The sequence below is a fragment of the Seriola lalandi genome, unplaced genomic scaffold (assembly GCF_002814215.2).
Source record: "Seriola lalandi dorsalis isolate HSWRI2012SDOR001 ecotype SW California unplaced genomic scaffold, Sedor1 jcf7180002054553, whole genome shotgun sequence".
NCBI classification, from domain to species: domain Eukaryota; kingdom Metazoa; phylum Chordata; class Actinopteri; order Carangiformes; family Carangidae; genus Seriola; species Seriola lalandi.
In genome coordinates, this window is record NW_019525106.1 from 715,155 (window position 1) to 733,125 (window position 17,971).

The following is a 17,971-nucleotide window of genomic DNA, read 5'->3' on the forward strand; positions in this document are numbered from 1 at the left end:
TTAAGATATTAAATGCTGAACACACTCACTTGAGGATAATTTTCACCACTGAACTCCAGCCGTCTCAGTGTAGATTGTACAGTAAATATTACACCACACTCAAACAAGACACTTCATTATTTCTGTCAGAGCAGCTCCAGCTCCACACACACGCTCCGTGTTACGTGAGGAGAGCTCAGCAAAGTCGAGCACGAGATCCAGCCGCATTATGTAGTTTCCATGTGCAGAGAAATGAAGTGGGTTGGATTTTCAAAGTAAAGCATATCTTAATGGTTCCTTAATGATGCTTAAATTCCACTGAAGCCCTGCCAGTGTCGGAGAGTGAATCCAAGAGAACTGAGCTTCATAGATCCACTACATATCTTGAGTCATTTCTTCGTGGGATTAGATTTGTGCTTATGATGCATGAATATTATATGATTTTGGAGACAAACTGCATCCATATACTTTAAATTTATACAAGCAATGCCACTCAGAAAAGCAAAAATGGTACAACCGTACAAAAAAAAAAAAAAAATTGAAGTTTTGCCTTAAAAGTCTGTAAAAGTGGAATTAAAAACAAAATATAAATATATATATACACATGCTCCAATGGAGAATTTTGTGTTAAAAGGAAGGTGCAGGAGTCCACTAATTTCTCTCTGAAACTGGGGAGTGAAAGCCTCATAAACACAACATGACAGCCTTCCTATTTATCTTACATTATATGAAAACAGCTATGATTATTCTCCTGAGACCGGGAGAGGTGACAGGAGCTGTGTCATTCTGTCAGACACAACAGTGAAGATGCAAACGCTTGAATACTTATAGTACACTTGTTCGTCTTTTAATAAAATTTCATGGTTGAGATACTCAAATAGGGTTTTCCCTCATCACAGAGTTAGAACTATTTGACTTATAGAAGATATTTTAATGACATCAGCTCGTCTATAGAACTCCTCATCAAGAAGCTAATCACATCCCACAGCTTGAGCTGCTTTTCAAATGTCAACATTTCTGGTAAGAAAAAAAAAAAAATCCTGATAGTGTGACTTTGTCAGCTGGAGGTAACTGAATGATTTATCTGTCCCGGGTCCCTGGGCAGATCAAAATCATCCTTGCTATGTTCTCATTTTTCTCCTGCTGACAATCAGGCCTTGAAAGACATGCCTCGTGTGATAAGTCGGACATGATTTATTTGCTCGGGTCCGCAACACAAAGATGAGACATTTCAAATCCCTGCACACAAATTTCACAGCTCATGGTTCCCCCAACTTTGATTATACATAAAATGACCCCCTCTGTCAAGCATCAGTCTCCACACATTCACTCTTAACCTTCACAACGTCTGCCCTAAATAAGAATCTGGGTACAAGCAATTCTGTTATCCCTCAAATCAGAAATCCAATATGCCTTTTGATGGAAATAGATTGGATGGGGCAGGTCAGCTCTCATCCTGCCAGAATGAATATGCAAATGACTTATATCTGTTTTGAATCTCGAATAGTAATCCTTGTCCATGGAGAAAATCAAATCCCACAGCATCTTCAAACACCCTATCTCCTTGGCTGATCCAAGTTTATACTGTGACATAAGAGCAGCAGTGAGAATGTGTTTCTTGAGGACAACATGATGTGCTATCACCCATATCAGTCATTGAGAGGCAGGGATTAGCCAGCCCCAGTGCAGCAAACAACATGGCAGATGAAGACATCTCACCTACCAACTGAGGATAGATGACATGTTTAAAGTATTTAAATGTGTAATGTCTGCATGAGTAAATATAGTGTGTCACTTTCTTCCTCTCTCTTCTAACGGTTTAACTTTCCAGAGGTGATGTGAGGAATGGAGTCGACCTCTTATCAGACTGAATCTGACTTCATCATTTTATCCATTAAAGCTGAAATCAGTCCGAAAATCAATGATAGCTTTATTTCGTCTGCTCTGCACTTCGAATGACGGGACAGCAAGGAGTAAAGAAGAGGATGAGAGCAGAGAGCGCTGCCTCTGATGCTCTGGATAAAATGTTGAATCTTTGTCTGTATGGATTTAGTCATTTCCTGAGGTTCCCTCTGTTACTCAACACCCCCTTCAGCTCCTCTCAGCTGCAGCAGCTGAAACAGCCACTGTGAAGTCTATGTGATAATCTTTTTGCCCCCAAAGGGGGTAACACTTGGGTCAACATCACTCGTAGGCCCCGAGGGGCCGGCCTCTCTTTGCCTCTGTTATTGTTCTCAAAGAGCCAGAAGTGGTGGGAGGGGGCAAAGGGCAGGGTCTCCATCTTCACGCCCTCCGACCCGTTTTTACAGATGAACCTGCCTTAAAACATCACCCAGCAGAGAGCTGCACTCAGGGTGTCAAAGGGTATCATCAGTCAGGAGAAGAAGAGCATGAAAAGAGAGAGAAAAGTAGGACAAGTTCTGGGAAGGCCAAAAAGTTTATCTAAGGTCCTGAGCGTGTGATCAGCAGGTGCTGCCCAGAGCAAAGAGTCATTCAGTGCACAACCAGTGCTAAAGGTTGCACATGTTGTTGCACAGGTAGATTGTGTTTATACTACAGGAAAATACCATAATTTACTCACTCTCAGGGTCATGATGTGATATTGAGGTGGCCTCGCACAGTTCGGACAACTCTGACAACCAGAGAAAACAGTGTTTGTCCATCATGGGTCACTTTCAGGAAAAGGCATCTTGCATGCTGCGCACTGTCATCTTCTCTGACGGAAGATAACTGCCTTCTTAAAGTTTAACTGCTTTACATAGTGTTGGGTTTTATATGTAACAATGCATTGTATTTTATAAAATGATGATATGTTTTGTATGAAAAATGTTCATCTGAAAGTAATCCGAAACTTTGGCTGTCAAAGCAATGTATTAGAAAAAAGAATAAGATGTTCTTGTCAAATATTGTGTAGCAGAAGTGGAAGGAGGTCGAGGTTCAAAGGAGGTCAATATTTCTCTTAGGTAAAGGACTTGCGTAAATGAACTTAGGTACTTTCTGACACTAGACTAGTGGAGGCCCTGATGGCCTTGCATTAGCGACATGTAATCACAAACGTATCAAATTGTATTGTGGTTATCAGAAGCCAGAAGTTTGAAAATCATCTCTATTTGCAGTCTGGTATTCCAAGCGGTCTTCTTTTGACTAACCCTCCTGTTTACCAAACCCTGACACACCTCACCCACCCATCAGCGGTTCAGTGTGCTGCTGCACCTCCTGCCTCCCTCTTGGAGCAGTTGTCATCCATCTTTTCAAGTGCCGGACCGTACAGTCACTGTGGCAGCGCTGCTTTTAGGTGCCGCTTAGCCTACTCGGTTCAAGCCACTGACAGGCAAGCAAATAGAGCAAATTGGATGGATGCAGCTTCCCCTGCCAGCAGAGCCGACCCTAAAAGTTCACTTCAGATCTCCGCTCAGCCCTCTCTCAACATGTCACACACATACACAAAATGCGCAGTCCCTTGTTTTCAAGCTCTTGGCCCAAATGTTTTTCACCATGTTCTCATATCCTGCGTTCCATCTGTTTCTCTTCTCTCTCTCAATGACTCTATCTGTGTGTGTTCACACACTACACTGCATGTGTTCCAACACAAAACATGCTGTGGGTCTCTGGCAGAGTGCAGCAGACGCTGAATTTATCATTTCATTCACTGTGTAAGTTGCGCAGGTGTGCAAAAGGTTACAATAGCATAGAAATCGGTTTCGCAATCAGTCATCGTCGCCTAGAGACCATCAATAATTTATATCCTGGTTGAAGAATGCTTCTGAGTTTGACATTTTCAGAGGTGGGACTTTGTGTGCCGGTGCGCCTCATTTCACCAGTGCGGCGCCTCGTTCCTTCTCTCAGAAATATTTGGTAATGAAGGTTAATGATTATAATGGGACGCTGGGATAGGAGGAACTCACCAGCGGTGCAACTGGTGGATGAGTCTCCTCCTACCTTAGAGATAAAGGTCTGATCTTCTTAATCAGATTCAGCTATTTGGCCTCTTAAATCATGGATTTCCTCCCCCAGCAGGGGGTGAGAGACCATAGTTAATAACTAGTTAAATCATTAGATTCCAGATTTTGACAGGAAAAAACAGGAGCCTACAGGCACCACATAGCATGACCATGAAATGTAATATTAAATTTCCTGGGAGGAAAAAGTAAACAAGCAAGATTCAATTCCATATGCATGAATAAAAAATATCTGTGCAATGCATAAAATTCAAAAGAATTGCTTGCTTCATGTATTTTTCAGTGGGTTTGGAGATTATCTGAAAGCTAACATCCCTTCCTGACGGCATCCCGGAAGTCATCCTCCCCAACGGTCGTCCTTTCTTTTACGAAAACAGACGTCCAGCCGTGAGTAAAACTGCGTAGTGGAGAGCCGTGTAGCCGAGCTGATGCAACATGATGCCAGGTATAAAACGGACAGACACACCTGTCTCACCAGCGGTGTGTCATCCTCTCAACTCCACTCTATCCTGTGAGTCAGAGAGCGCTCCGAACGCCTGTCTGTCCAAAGGGAGGCAGTGACTGAACTAAAAGAATAGTCAGAGCATAATGACAGGCCTGAGTCATTTATACAGTTGTGGCTTTTCATCGCTATTGCACTGTGGCAGTGGCGTGGGTGTTTCTGAGGCATTAGCTTTGATTATTAACAGGTACCCTGTTGAGAGTTCACTGTAACAAAAACAGCTTTGCCTACTTTCAATACTTCAATATTACTCATTTACATTACTAAACAGTAAAGGGAATTGGATGCATTACTCCTTTCTCTAAGTACCATTGTACCTTACAAGATTTAAAAAATGGGACAGAACATCATTTCTCCAAAGGAAAGTCAGACAACTGATGAACACAACATGCAGTACTCTGATTTAGATAGACTACTACAAGGCAAGGCAAGTTTTAAGGTAGTGTACCCGGTTAATGTCTCGCATAACAAAGACGCAGTAGTGAAAAGTGTTTTTGTAAAAAAAAAAAAAAAAAGTGAAGGACAGACGTTACAGTCGCTGTTTGCATCTGTCTTTTCACCGTGTCTGTTATTCTGCCAGTCTCTGATCCACTTAGAGAGTGAAACGAGAGTAAAACAGGAACCAGCATATGTTAGTAATAAAGAATGTTATGAACAAAATAGACATACACCTTCTCCTGTGGTAATCTGTACCATATGGCTTTAGTTCAGCTGGGGGTTGAGCAAACTCACTCAGCTGAAGTAAAGGATTGAGAAGACGTCCAACGTTCAGCTGTTTAAGTGCAGAGTTGGAGAAAAAGCTGTTTGGCACTGGATACGTGGTGGGCCTAATGTTAAAAAAGTTGATTGATGCTCGAGCAAAGTCTCGCTGTCTGGCACATTTCTCATCTACTTTCTCTCTCGTCACCCACATGCCGCCCCGCCCACTCCGCAGTACAAACTACAGTTACAGATTGTAGTTCGATCTGAAGGAGATCTGTCTGCAGCGTGAGCGGGGCCTTCAACGTCTGGATTGACAGAATTATTAGAGTCCTGGCAAACTTGTAGGACGGGACAAGGTTACCTCAACTCAGCACTGATCTCCATCAAGGCGGTGGCAGAGCGTGGACTTATTATATCTGCACTGAATAGGAAAACTGGGCTGAAACAGAGGGAAGAAAATTAAGAAGTAAGACAGAAAGAATGAGATAAGAGCTGGGAAATGAAGACAGAAGGACAAAGACAGAGTGGGAGAGAGGAGAGACAAGTAGAACACTTCCATCCATTCACTCCAATTCAATCTTGATTAGTCTTATTGAAATAATCTGGATAAATCTTTCAGGCCACAAGCTCTGATTGAGGCGACTGCACACTAGAAAATAGAGAGAGTAGTGGTGTGTTCACTTTACTCAAGCGTGCATACAACATATATGCTACATGATACATATATGATACACACGTGGTCCGAAGGTCAGTGAGCTGAGCTCTCATGGGAGGTAACGGGATACTGGTCCATTTAAACAGAATCAGCACTGCATCAGCACACGCATTGCCTGCTAGCACGCTACAATGCCCCACTATGTGCTGCTCTTAATGTTGTTTCACTGTTCGCAAACAAACTTACATACTTTATTGAAAACTAGTAAAAAGACAAATCCAAGCAAAAACACTGCAACTGTTTCAGTGAGTAATAAACATCGTACGATGTAGATTTTAGATTTGGTGTCTCACAAAAAAACTAACAAGTTAATTTGCAGCCGCAATGCAAAATGTAAAAATCAAATCGAGGGCATATATTTTTTCAAGAAACTGAGGGGTTAAATAAAAAAAATCTTACAGGTAGTGAATATTTTATTGCCTGATTCCAATACTTTTAGATTCATTTATTTAAATTGGAATAATGTTAGGCCTATAAAGGCAATGTACAGTTGTTAACAATACATATAATCCCACTTTTGACTTTTGTTTTTGAACATGATTGAGTGATGTCCAATAGTTACACGGATAATATGATCTTACTGAATATGAGAAATGTGTGTAAAAACTACTTTTCTAATAATTTTAATACTGATTCAGTTTTTCTAATGCTCAATGCCAATTTCTTTACCTGCCTCAACAGACCAGAATGCATTGCAGCAAGACAAGTTCTAAAGTAGGGGTGCGACTCTTGCGTCAACTGGAAGAACTTGCTCTCTCTGTGTTAGTGTCACCTTCACGACTGAGCCCTCCACATGCAACTGAGTAAAACAAGTTCAAGCACATCTAGGAAACTGAAGGGCATTTTGGGAAATGTGGGAGAACAGATACTGATTCACAAGTGCTGTGGGCAGACTGAGGGAATGTGGATATATTCAGGTTGAATTGTTTTTGTAGTTTGTCTTCCTTATAAACGTATCTAAGGCTCCACACTTCACTTTGATTCCAAACCATCGAGCAGCATGTAAAAGATTCAGTAATGACACAACAAACGGCAGCAGTGATCAGTGCAAACCAGTGTATATATCCATATATCCGAGGATAATTATGTACTCCAGTGAAAGTATATGTTTATTCCATGGGAACGCTGGCATGTCAAAAGTAGTGTGTTTATTTCTGTCACATGAACTATATCTGCTCTGTGTTTATACAGCTGATATATTCGTCATGTTCAGGGGAAACACGCACAAAATGGTTTACAGAAGACTGAAATAATAGAGGTCCAGCTCCCCATGATCACCTCAGAAATCCCAGACATGTTCACACCCCCACGGCTTAGTGCACTGTAGCCGTGGATTATAATGAAAACTGCAGGAGAGTTGAACACTGGCTGCTGAGAGGGTGTATAGGAGCAAATCTTCTTCACCTTGACTAATCCTCTGTAAATGTTCAGGATACCCAAGGATTCAGGGATAAAATGTGATTAATATTCTTTAAAGAAATAGTTTGACATTTTGGAAAATATACCTATTCCTTTTTTATTGAGAGTTAAATGAGAAAGTCATGTCTGTCTTTTATTTGTAAATTTCGCTATTGCTACATAGCCAGCAAGCTAGCCTAAACTGACAGCTGTTTACTGACCAGTCTAGATGAAACATTGCCAGTTCAAACTGTCTCCAGCGGTGGAAAGCATCGCAAATTTTAACTCTCGTCTCTATCACATCTTTTCTTCTACTGAAGTTAGCACGCTAACCAGCTAGCCCCAGCCCATCTCGTCAACTCAATGTAGGCTGCAATCTGCCCTGAGGATGTAGCGCTGCTCAGGGGTCACATTATAAGCTCTTGTCTTGTAAATGTAATGATGGCTAAAGCTCCTGTCAAGTGACCTGCTCCCAACAAACATGTTTGGCGACAGAGAAAACTCACAAATAACCCCTTTAAATATAAGGCTATGGTTAGCTTAGCACAAAGACCGGGAACAGAGGGAAACATTTAGACTTGCTCAGTCAAAAGGTAGCAAAGTCCACTTACCAGTGTCTGCAAAGCTCACTAATTGTTCTGCTATATTATGGTTGTTTCCTGTTTTGTCCCCCCGATGTCAAACAATTCCTTTAACTGAATCCACTTTCTATTGCTTTCAGTTCTGACACTCAGTGATTTAGTGTGAGACGCTGAAGCTAAAGTCTTCTGGACAAAAAGTAGGAAAACTGGGAGCTCTCCATCCATCCATCCAAAATAACCCATCTAAGCTGCTTTTAAATAGGACTCAATAGGCACTCTGGGCAGATAAGAGCTCCTCTTCACACTGACTCACTGACTGACTGGCCGGCTCTGCATGGTGCTGGGCTGCTGGTTGATTTAGAGCAATGATGTCCTGATATGACGCCATTATCAGCAGCGGATTATCACACACACCGAAAGGAGGCTAACTGTCACTGCAGATGGTTTTCTCACAAGTAATGAACTTACAGTATAAGCCACGTTGCTGCTGGCAGGTCCTCTGCGTGGCTTATACACGTGTGTGTGTTTGTGTCCTGTTAATATCTTGGGAATTTGGCTCATAGTTCACCAACTGTCAATTCGGAAGCATCTCCACGTGTCCTGACATGCAGCTTTCTCTATCAGACATATCACCTTTCTTAGACTTTGGCCTGGTACTCATCTTATATCAAAGAGGGGAGACAAGTTAAAAGCTTGTTTACCACGATCTTCTTCATAACTTCCTGCCAGACTGCCTGATATTTAAATGGGATCATTTCCCCCTACACAACAATAGGAATTCAAAGCTACAGAAAAAGAAAAAAAACGGTAGATACTGATGCTTCACCTAACTAATCCGCTTGCTGGTACTTGTTTGCTCAGACTCTTCTTCCTGCTATAATAAGAAGTACACATTGCTTGTCTGGGTCTCATCTGTCACCCACTGCTTCTTTTATGGATTTTCCTGTTTTGATCCTTGCCATCTGTGCCTCTTCCTCTCCCTCTGCCTTTCTTCCAAAGTCGACATCATGAACAATTCATTCTTAGCCACGGCTTCACTGGATAGGACTCTGTAGTGCAGAGTAATTGTTAAACTATTCTGGTCTAGCACTGGTATATTCTCCAATAAAGAGCTAATACAGACTATTGAGGGAGGTACAGGTGAACTTGCCACCTATGATTTGAGAAAACTTACAAAACAATCACCCAGAAAATTTAAAACAATTCTCTCCCAAACGCAGAAATGAAGCTCCCTCGATAATGTCACCCAGAGGTAAAAAATACAGTAGCTTCTCCACTGACGGTAAATAGGAAGCTAAACACATTACACAGAGTGATTTTAAAAGCAATAAGTGCACACTCTCTGGGTTGACACTGTCAGGGCTATAATGGAGTAAATCTCATTTTGGTGTAAAAGGTCAAGCATGAAAATTAGAAAAATCTACTTAATTAGTCCTATAGGTCCAGCAGCTGCAGCAGCATTTTCTCGGATGACATCACAGATAGGCCTCTTGCCTCTTGGAGATTGTTCATAAACATTGATTAAATTGGCCGTGACTGTAATATTCAGCTCTTTTTCTGAAAAAGTCTGCATTGAATAACCTCAGAAAAGATCCTGAACAGAAGGATATGAATTCTTATTTTGTGTCTGTTCACTATGTTCAAAAGCTGCAGTCACACTCACATAGCGGCTGACTAATACTGAGCTTATGTCCTCCAGCTGCATGTATCAACACACATCGCTATGAGTGACACCATGCAACTGACACTTTTTATACAATCCTCTTAGGTGCATAAGAAAAACAGGATGTTACGGAAGAAAAAAAGACACCTGATCTATCGTAGGCAGGCACTGCCAGCTGGGTGCAGAATTAACTGTATTCTATCACCTGTCTCCTCTTAATCAACTGAAGTAAACTTGGCTGGAGCTTTCCCTCACTGTACCAGCCTCCATGTCACATCAGCATTCCTCATTTCCCTCCCAAACTCACAATTAATACCAGATCTGCTCCTGGGCCATGTGTGACTGTGTGTGACTGTGTGTGACTGTGTGTGACTGTGTGTGACTGTGTGTGACTGTGTGTGTGTGTGTGTGTGTGTGTGTGTGTGTGTGTGTGTGTGTGTCTCTTTCTCTGTGTGCATGAATCTGTATGTGTCTGTTGCTGTGGAAGGGTTTCCCCTAGCACAGACATGTTATATCTCACTCTCAGACATAATGGGGACTGGTCTCCACCAGTACAGAGTGGTACCACAGTAGACCGCAGTCATTCCTGTCTGCCTGCCTTCCCCACAGCATGTGTGCACCAGGCACCGACCTCGCACATCAACGCTGACAATTGGGAATAAAAGACCTGTGAATGGAATGGCATCTGCACTCTCTCACCCCTGTTAAATGCTACTATAAGAGTACAAAGCTACATAGTAGAGGAAGAGGAAAGTGACACATCATACCCTCAACAAGTTCCCTACTTAGCAGTGAATGGTACGAACAATTTAGAACTGGTATGAATTTGCCCTACAGTATGGATTTTGACTATACGGTGCTGATGGTAGAGCCATCACAGATCTAAAGTGGCAATGATGTTACGCCACCAGTGGGAAGCAGCAGTGCACTAAATCATACGGAGTCTGTCGGAAAGAAGAAGAAGATCCTCTGCAGCCTGCACCAGCGATTCGCCTGGATTCTACATGAAAGCCCATGCTTCTTTGTGAGGAAATGCAGAAGCGGCTGTAAGCGCTGCACACAACAAATAGAAGAAGGAGTTCATAAAAAAAAAAAGACAGATGCAACTTCTGTTATATGGACGTGATTGGGGTTTAAAAAGTCAGACAACAAGCAGAAAACAATAATCTGCAAATTATGTCAGACAACGGAATATACCGCGATATATACCGTCACAGTCCATGCTTCAAATTATACTGCAATATAAATTTTAGGCCATACCGGCCAGCATCGAGCCCACTTGTTCTGGTTTTCACACATGATGTCTGTGTCTGGGAAATGAAAACTGTTAGATGTGTAGAGCCCACTAGATCATGCTCTGCTCTTAGAACATCAGGCTTTAAAGGAGGAAAATCACTCCTCACTTACACCCTTTACACCATAATGGTCCACTGGTTTCTGAGGAATGTGCCACACTCCTGTAATTTACTATTTTTGTGTACCCACTTTCCCCAAATTTGCCTGTTCGGTTGGTGATTTTCCACATCCCCCAGTGGCTTTTGACAAGACTCAGATAGGTGTGCATTAGTGTCAGTGATAGGGAATAATGTTTTCCAAGCAAGAAAAGGTAAGAGTGAACAATGCCACAGAGCAGCACGCCTAGTTGTTCAAATTACCTCAAATTACCCCTCAGCAGTGTTGTATATCATATGCTGCCGGCAACTGCTCCACAAAGATGCAAGTGATGGCTGCATTGAATTTCTGTTGAGGCTGCTAACAGTGAATTTGGTGACTCTGACAGCTCCGTGATGTGTTTCTCTCTGTATGATTGATGAATGTCAATGCAAAATTGTAACTTCACAAAGAAGGCCTTGCTCATTTATTCAGCAGGACTGACGCTAAAAACATAGTGACGCTTTCTTTCACCACGTGTTTAGAAAAGGGAGCATATGTTTGGACTGTTTGGGCCTCTTTCACATTACACATAGTCATTTCATCAATGAAACACTGATTATAGCAGCTTTGAATGTGTCTAATTTATGCACCAATTTAAGGCTACCTGTCAGAAGGTTCTAGAAATGGTCTGCATTGTACATACAAAAAAAAGAAAAGAAAAAGGCAACTCTAGCTGCACTGGAAATATTTCAGCATCAGGTCATGCATGTTTGGCCACCTGTCCATGTGAATAAGAAAAACAAACCAGTGCCAAAAAACAAAATAGGTCGGGAATTGCAAGCAACATTTCCTACACTTGTTTTCAATTACTTTAGGGTGAAATTTTGCTTTAAATCTTTCAACATAACCAGTTCTGCCCAGACTTGAAAGTCATCTCACACATAAAGTGTGATTAGAAACTCGTCCTCAGGGTGGTAGCCTACATATCCCTGAGCAGTGGATATCATGTTCACCCTAGACATTTTCTCTGACATGCACGTCATTAAGGAAATCAAAGAATCACTGTGTTCCAGAGTCTAGTGGGAGCCATAAGAAATATCCCACCATATAGAGTAGTTTCCTGTGCTGACAGGATACCACAGCCAGAAGAAGGGAAACCCAACACCCACCTGCAAATAGCACTGAGTCAGACATGGTGAGAGGAGCCCCTGACATCTTGATGTATGCGTATGGGTGAGAGAGTATGTGTGTGTGTTGGGCTGGTGTGTGGGAGGCTGGCCATATGCTAGATGTGCCAATGCGGAACTGTGAGCTGCAGAAGGTGCAGACATTATAGGATGGGGGTAATTATAGATCCTATGTTGTAGACTTACATATTAATCCATGAAAAAACCAAGAACAAGTTTTTTTCCCCCTTTTTTTCTCCTTTGTTTGAATAAACTGATGAACTAAATAGAAATAAATACAAGCATACAAATATATAACGGAGTATGAACAGTACTACAGAGCCTCTTGCTGCTCTTCTAGCATTAATAAATCTTGAAGACTTAAAGCAACAGTATGGCATTTTGTGAAATACATTTATTTACATTCTCAACACTGTGAGGAAGTTACTGCTTCTGTCCAAGAAATTATCTGACACATAATAAGCGTGCCAGAAGTAAACATGCATAATTCCAAAAATGTCAAACTACTGCCAAGAAGCTTTAAGAGAAAAAAAAGGCCAACCCCACTTCACATACTCAAAATAGAAGCTTCAAACGTTCAGGAAGGACGACACCCAACAAAGTAACACCCTGACTGAATCTCTGGCAGTGTAAGAAAAAAAAAAAAAAAAAAAAAAAAAAGTCAGCTCTGGTGGGAGAGATGCAATAAAGATATTCATAAAGGCCCTCCTCACAAAGCTGGGTCACCAGCGTTAGCATAATATGAAAAAATCACCTCAATTACTCCCACTTGGCAGAGAGAGGCAGAGAGAATGGATGGAGCAATACGGAGGCTCAATTTGGCAGTCGGTGGGTCTGTTAAGGTCAACCCACCATCGGACTGACTTGGTGTTTGGTTTTACTGGGAAGACAACAAATGATGCGCCCGTGTCTCGGCCTCATCTGTCACTGCAGATAGGGGGTGTCTTGAGGTTTAGAGGTCCTGCGATGTCACAATGAGAAATGTGGTGGAGGACGAAATCCTCCATGACATGGAACTTCCCATAACTTGATGCCCACATAGACACACACCTCTACTGTCTGTAACCCTGTCATGCTGAAACCTGCAGTAACTGACCAGCTAATCACTAACTAGCTGGTGAACATAGCTAGTTGCTAACTGTCACTAGGCAGGTAATGCATGGTCAGAGACTGGTATAAATGAACCAAGAGTATAGTGTTGCTAAAAACATAATCACAAAACATAATCACATAATCATTTGACGTACTGTTATTCTAAAAATATGAATTACAGCCACTCTAAAGTTCCTTTTTATGCTAGTGAAAACTACACATTACCCAAGTATGACTAACATATTTTACAGCATGGACTTTGTGCACACTATGCCAACGGTCCATTGGTCCATCCAATGCACCACTGAACACTCACCGCACATCTTCTACAGCTGGTGCCTCACTGCATGCCAAGTGGCCAGAGTGTGCAGAGTGACTGAATGTTGACACTCAGTACTGTACAGTATGTGCTCGTACTGTAAACTCTGACAATACAAGGCAGCCTCATTGAACCGTCTTGCCATTTTTTTCAAGGCTGTGTCAAGAGGTACACTAGTGTAATGATAATGTACACTGTCGTCACTACAAATGAAGACATATTTTTGCGGGTTTGACTGTGACTGTGCAGCTGAAGTCTTACAATCATGTGCTGTTGTAAGCAGACCGACATGGACAGTGTAAACAAACTGGCATGTGTTTTAAAGGTTTCATTGTATATTTAAAACAAAGGGGTACAGTGACATAAAGTGCTCTTCTCATGCTGCCAGCCTTCTGTTGGTGATTCATCAATACAGTCACAGAGTCTTTCTTTCTTTCTCTCTCTCTCTCTCTCTCTCTCTCTCTCTCCATCTGTCTGTCTCTCCTCTCTTTCCCTCACTCTATAACTCAGTTTTATTCACATCACTCTGCATAATGCATGATAGCACACAGGTCCCCCAAGGCCTTTCATTACGTAAACCTGTTGCAAGAGGAGCCACAGCAGCACTTTTACAACATCTATCAAAACAGGGGCAAGCATGTGTAAGTGTGGTTTGTGATGTATTGCTGCTAAAGCTGTGGTGAAGTCTAAATACAATTACACATACTTTCAAAAGCACTCACCAAAATGTATTTAACACTTGGAAAGCCTATGTGAAACCCCGCCGAGGAGTTATTGTGTGCACAAGGATCAGCTGATGTACTCAGAAATGAAAGACATCCTTCATCTTTGGGTAAAAAGAATAAAACTAACCTCTGCAGGGCATCATTATCAGGGAGAGAGATCCAGGGAGAGTGAGACATTATGCCTGGGGATATCAAGTCATCATTTTGTATTCGCAGCTTCATCATTTCATCAACGAAACAACCACATATAAGGTATATAGAGGAAGATATCAACTGCAATATAACACTGCACAGAAGATACAGGAGGCAAGTGGACCACTCTCTCCCACCCTGATCTTCTCAGTCAGTCATCCCCTGCCTGCAGCTCTCCTGCACTCTAAGGGAAGTACTATTTCAGCTGCAAAAAATGCTCTTTCACATATGTCTTTCAGTGAAAGTTCAACAGCTCCTCAACAAGACAGAGACTGGGCGATTGAAGTATAACCTTTTCATATGGCTGCAGGAGAATCTGAGGGACCCCTTTCTATAAATCCTCATAGTGCTCATAATTTATGGTGCAGGCAAGCCTTAGTGTTCCCTGTTGGGTGAATATATGGTAGTTTGGGGGAAATCCATTGAAGAAGCCTTTGCTTTGCAATACTGATTCAAATGGCTGCATTGAGATGAGGAGGGGAACTCTACAAGTGATTTATATCCGTTGATGTGTGGTCAGGATGTGGAGAAAGACCCTGTTGCACTGACTTAGCCTACAGTATTCATAACTCACCGTTTGCATTCTTCCCACAGATCAGGTGTTGCCAGGTCTGCAGGGACCCCCATATCTCTGCATCACTGTTGACGGCCTGCTCCAGGGTCTCCACAGTGAACTTGGGGATCCCGTTATCCCTCTCCAGCATGGCACTGCGCAGCACCCGAGCGTACACCTCGCGGAAGAGGCTCTCCATGCACGCAGCCAGATAGATCGCGGCGTGTTCGTGGATCCTGACCGCAACCCGACTGTCGACCATCCACCTGAAGAACTTCCCCACGTTGAAGATGAGTCCGCAGCGTACCGACTTGCCGCGGCTGAACTTGTCCTCCTCCGTGCTCATGTTGTACAGGGACAAGGCACTGAGGGCCGCGCTGATGCAGTTCATCGAGACGGTCCACGACAGGGCGATCTTTGTGGCACTTTGGATCTCGTATTTGGTGCATTTTGCATAGCGCAAACTCAGGCGCTGCGCCTCCTTGGCGACCCTGACCAGGGCCCGGCTGACCAGCACCGAGAGCCTGAGCAGGACGTCCTGCGGGGGGGTCGGCAGGCTCATCTCCTCGTCCCTGCTCAGTGCACTCGCCACTTCCCCGAGGCTCCACGGCACATCCTCAAGCTCGGGTAGTTTAGCGCACTGCACGGTACACTCCAGGATCTCGGCGTCTTCGACCAGGACCGTGTTTACAGTGTCCAGACTGTTGTGTCGACTGTGCATCGAGTCGGTTAAATGCCAGTAATTCGCCCCATGTGCATCTGAGCAGCACAGCGACGCACTGGAAGATCTAAAGGAGTCGGCGGCTCCACCATAACCCGAGTCTAGCGTCAAATCCTCCAGGGTCCTCGCTGCTGACTTGCTACTCCTTGCCATAACTGCACTTCATACTGTAAGAGGGCTTGGGAAAAGTGGAGGAAAATATTCAAGACGGTGCAGTTTGGATGCACACGTGCCCGGGACAAGCTCCGCTAATAAACAGGTTGCTATTCTGTTTTTAGTGAAAGTCCACCCGGGGCTGTAGTATAAAGTTAAAGAGTAGTATCTCACTACAGTGCACCCACAGTCATACAGTGCTGTACCCGCGCTGTGCCTGACAGCTGGGGGCGGGGCCGAGGGGAACCGAGAACAGCTGTCAGCCAATGGACTCTCGGGATGATGCAGCAAAGAGTTTTAATTGGATCGCTTTAGAGGTCCAACAACAAGTCATTGATGTAGCCCATGATGAGGTTTATTAATAAAAAAGGGGATGTAAACAGTGAACACAAAGCTTGCTTCATTATTTATTATCTGCTTTTGGGGAAATATTATTTCTCCTGACGTTGGAATAGGATAAATGCAGAGATCCTGTCAAGTGGTAAGTGTAAAAGTCAAATGTGAAAGACAGAAATTGCAGTAAATATTAAATCACATAATATAAGAAGCAGCTGCTTTTATATAACTACATTTAGAGGACAAGTCCTCCAGAGTATCAGGCTTTTCAGATATTTTCTCAGGGACTATGTCAGATGGTAACATGACTCAAGACCATTAATAATAGATTGCATGCATAATGTATCCTTTGTTCCTCCGGAGGAGAACTCATTGAAAAGATCTGAATTACTTTCAAGGACATTAGCGGGGATCACTCACAGGGTCTAACCTGGGCTAGATCCGTTTTGTTTTTCCCCACTAAACCCATACTCTCTGTCTCTGAGGAATCTGTATGAACCCTGCTCCAACGTTCTAGCATGAACTGAAATGACAGCCAAGATAGCTAAATGAACATGTACAATCTAAACAATTGCAGAGATATTCTTTACTCTCAAAAACAAAAGCAGTGAGGTGTGTGGTTAAGTGTACTGAAAATAACTGCAGTCATACTGTAACAATGACACATCCAGTTCAGTGAAAGCAACTGTAAACTGTGTGGGTGAAAATAATTACTTCATAATCTGAAGGTTGCTCAGTGATCTGGCTGAGTTTACATATGAGATGCAGACAGACTGTAGCTTCTGTACCTGACAGCAGGTTGGGCATCATTCTGGAGCAACAGTGAACCCTGGTGTTGTGTAGTCAAACTTCATTTTTCGTCAGTGAATAAAATGTTTTCCCCTTAAAAGCCGTCTATCACCTGCACATATAGAAAGACACATTGTTCAGAGTCTGAATGTCATATCACATGGGACAGATTAACCTCCAGGTAGCCATGTTCTCCTACATCTGGTAATATCACACAATTAGGGAGATTACCACAGGCATTACTGTTATGAAGCCAGGTCTCCCTCCTTTCCACTGATTTTAATCACAATAATTTATCTCAGTTACTTCACTGGCTGCTCATTGACTGCTCTATTGTTAGAGGGGGAAAAAACCCTATGATGTTGGGCACCAACAAATTTTGGACAATCACTGCTGTGAAAATCAAAGTTGCTAAATTGAGATTTAAAATGAACACTGAGGGTCTTTTATAGTCTTTAAAGTTGTGAAGGATTATTTAATATCACAGTTTCATGTCTACGTTGGGTGCAAATTATACGTCCTTTCTGCTTTAATCAGTCTCTAAGGAGCAGCGTGTCAGAGGGAGCACAATTCAGAATGAGGTAATTTTGAAAAGGGTCATTTCTAGTTTATAACCATCAAGCACGTAAGCACAAACTAAGTGACACGTTTTTAACCTACACTATCAGCATGACCCTAAGGATGTTGGTCTGATGGTTGGCTGGTCTGTTCATCACTTTGGTCCAGACTGTAATATGTCAACTGCTACTGGATGGCTCACCATAACATGTGATAAAACGTATCCGTGGTGCCCAGAGGATGCATCTTAATGACATTGGTGATTACCTGACTTTTACGTCACCAGCACCAGTCACTTTTCACTTATCCAGGAAATAGCTCAACAGCTTCTGGCTGGATTGGCACAAACTTTTGTACAGACAGTCATGGCTGTCAGATAACGTATGCCACCATGATACTGACATTTGAGGTTTTGAGTGAAATACCTCGACAATTATTGGATGGACTGACTGCCATAAAACTTGGTAGGCCTG

General features: G+C 42.7%; 1 protein-coding gene across 2 annotated transcripts in view; it reads right to left on the reverse strand.

Moving 5' to 3' along the window:
* abtb3b (ankyrin repeat and BTB domain containing 3b) overlaps nt 1-15,975 on the reverse strand; it is a 64,819-nt gene extending 48,844 nt beyond the window's left edge. For both annotated transcript variants that reach the window (XM_023415430.2, XM_023415429.2), the window contains exon 1: nt 14,963-15,975. In XM_023415430.2, coding sequence (XP_023271198.1) covers nt 14,963-15,815 — 853 coding nt within the window. In that variant the 5' untranslated portion in view covers nt 15,816-15,975. The remainder of the gene's footprint in view (nt 1-14,962) is intronic.
* Nucleotides 15,976-17,971: the final 1,996 nt, after the last annotated feature.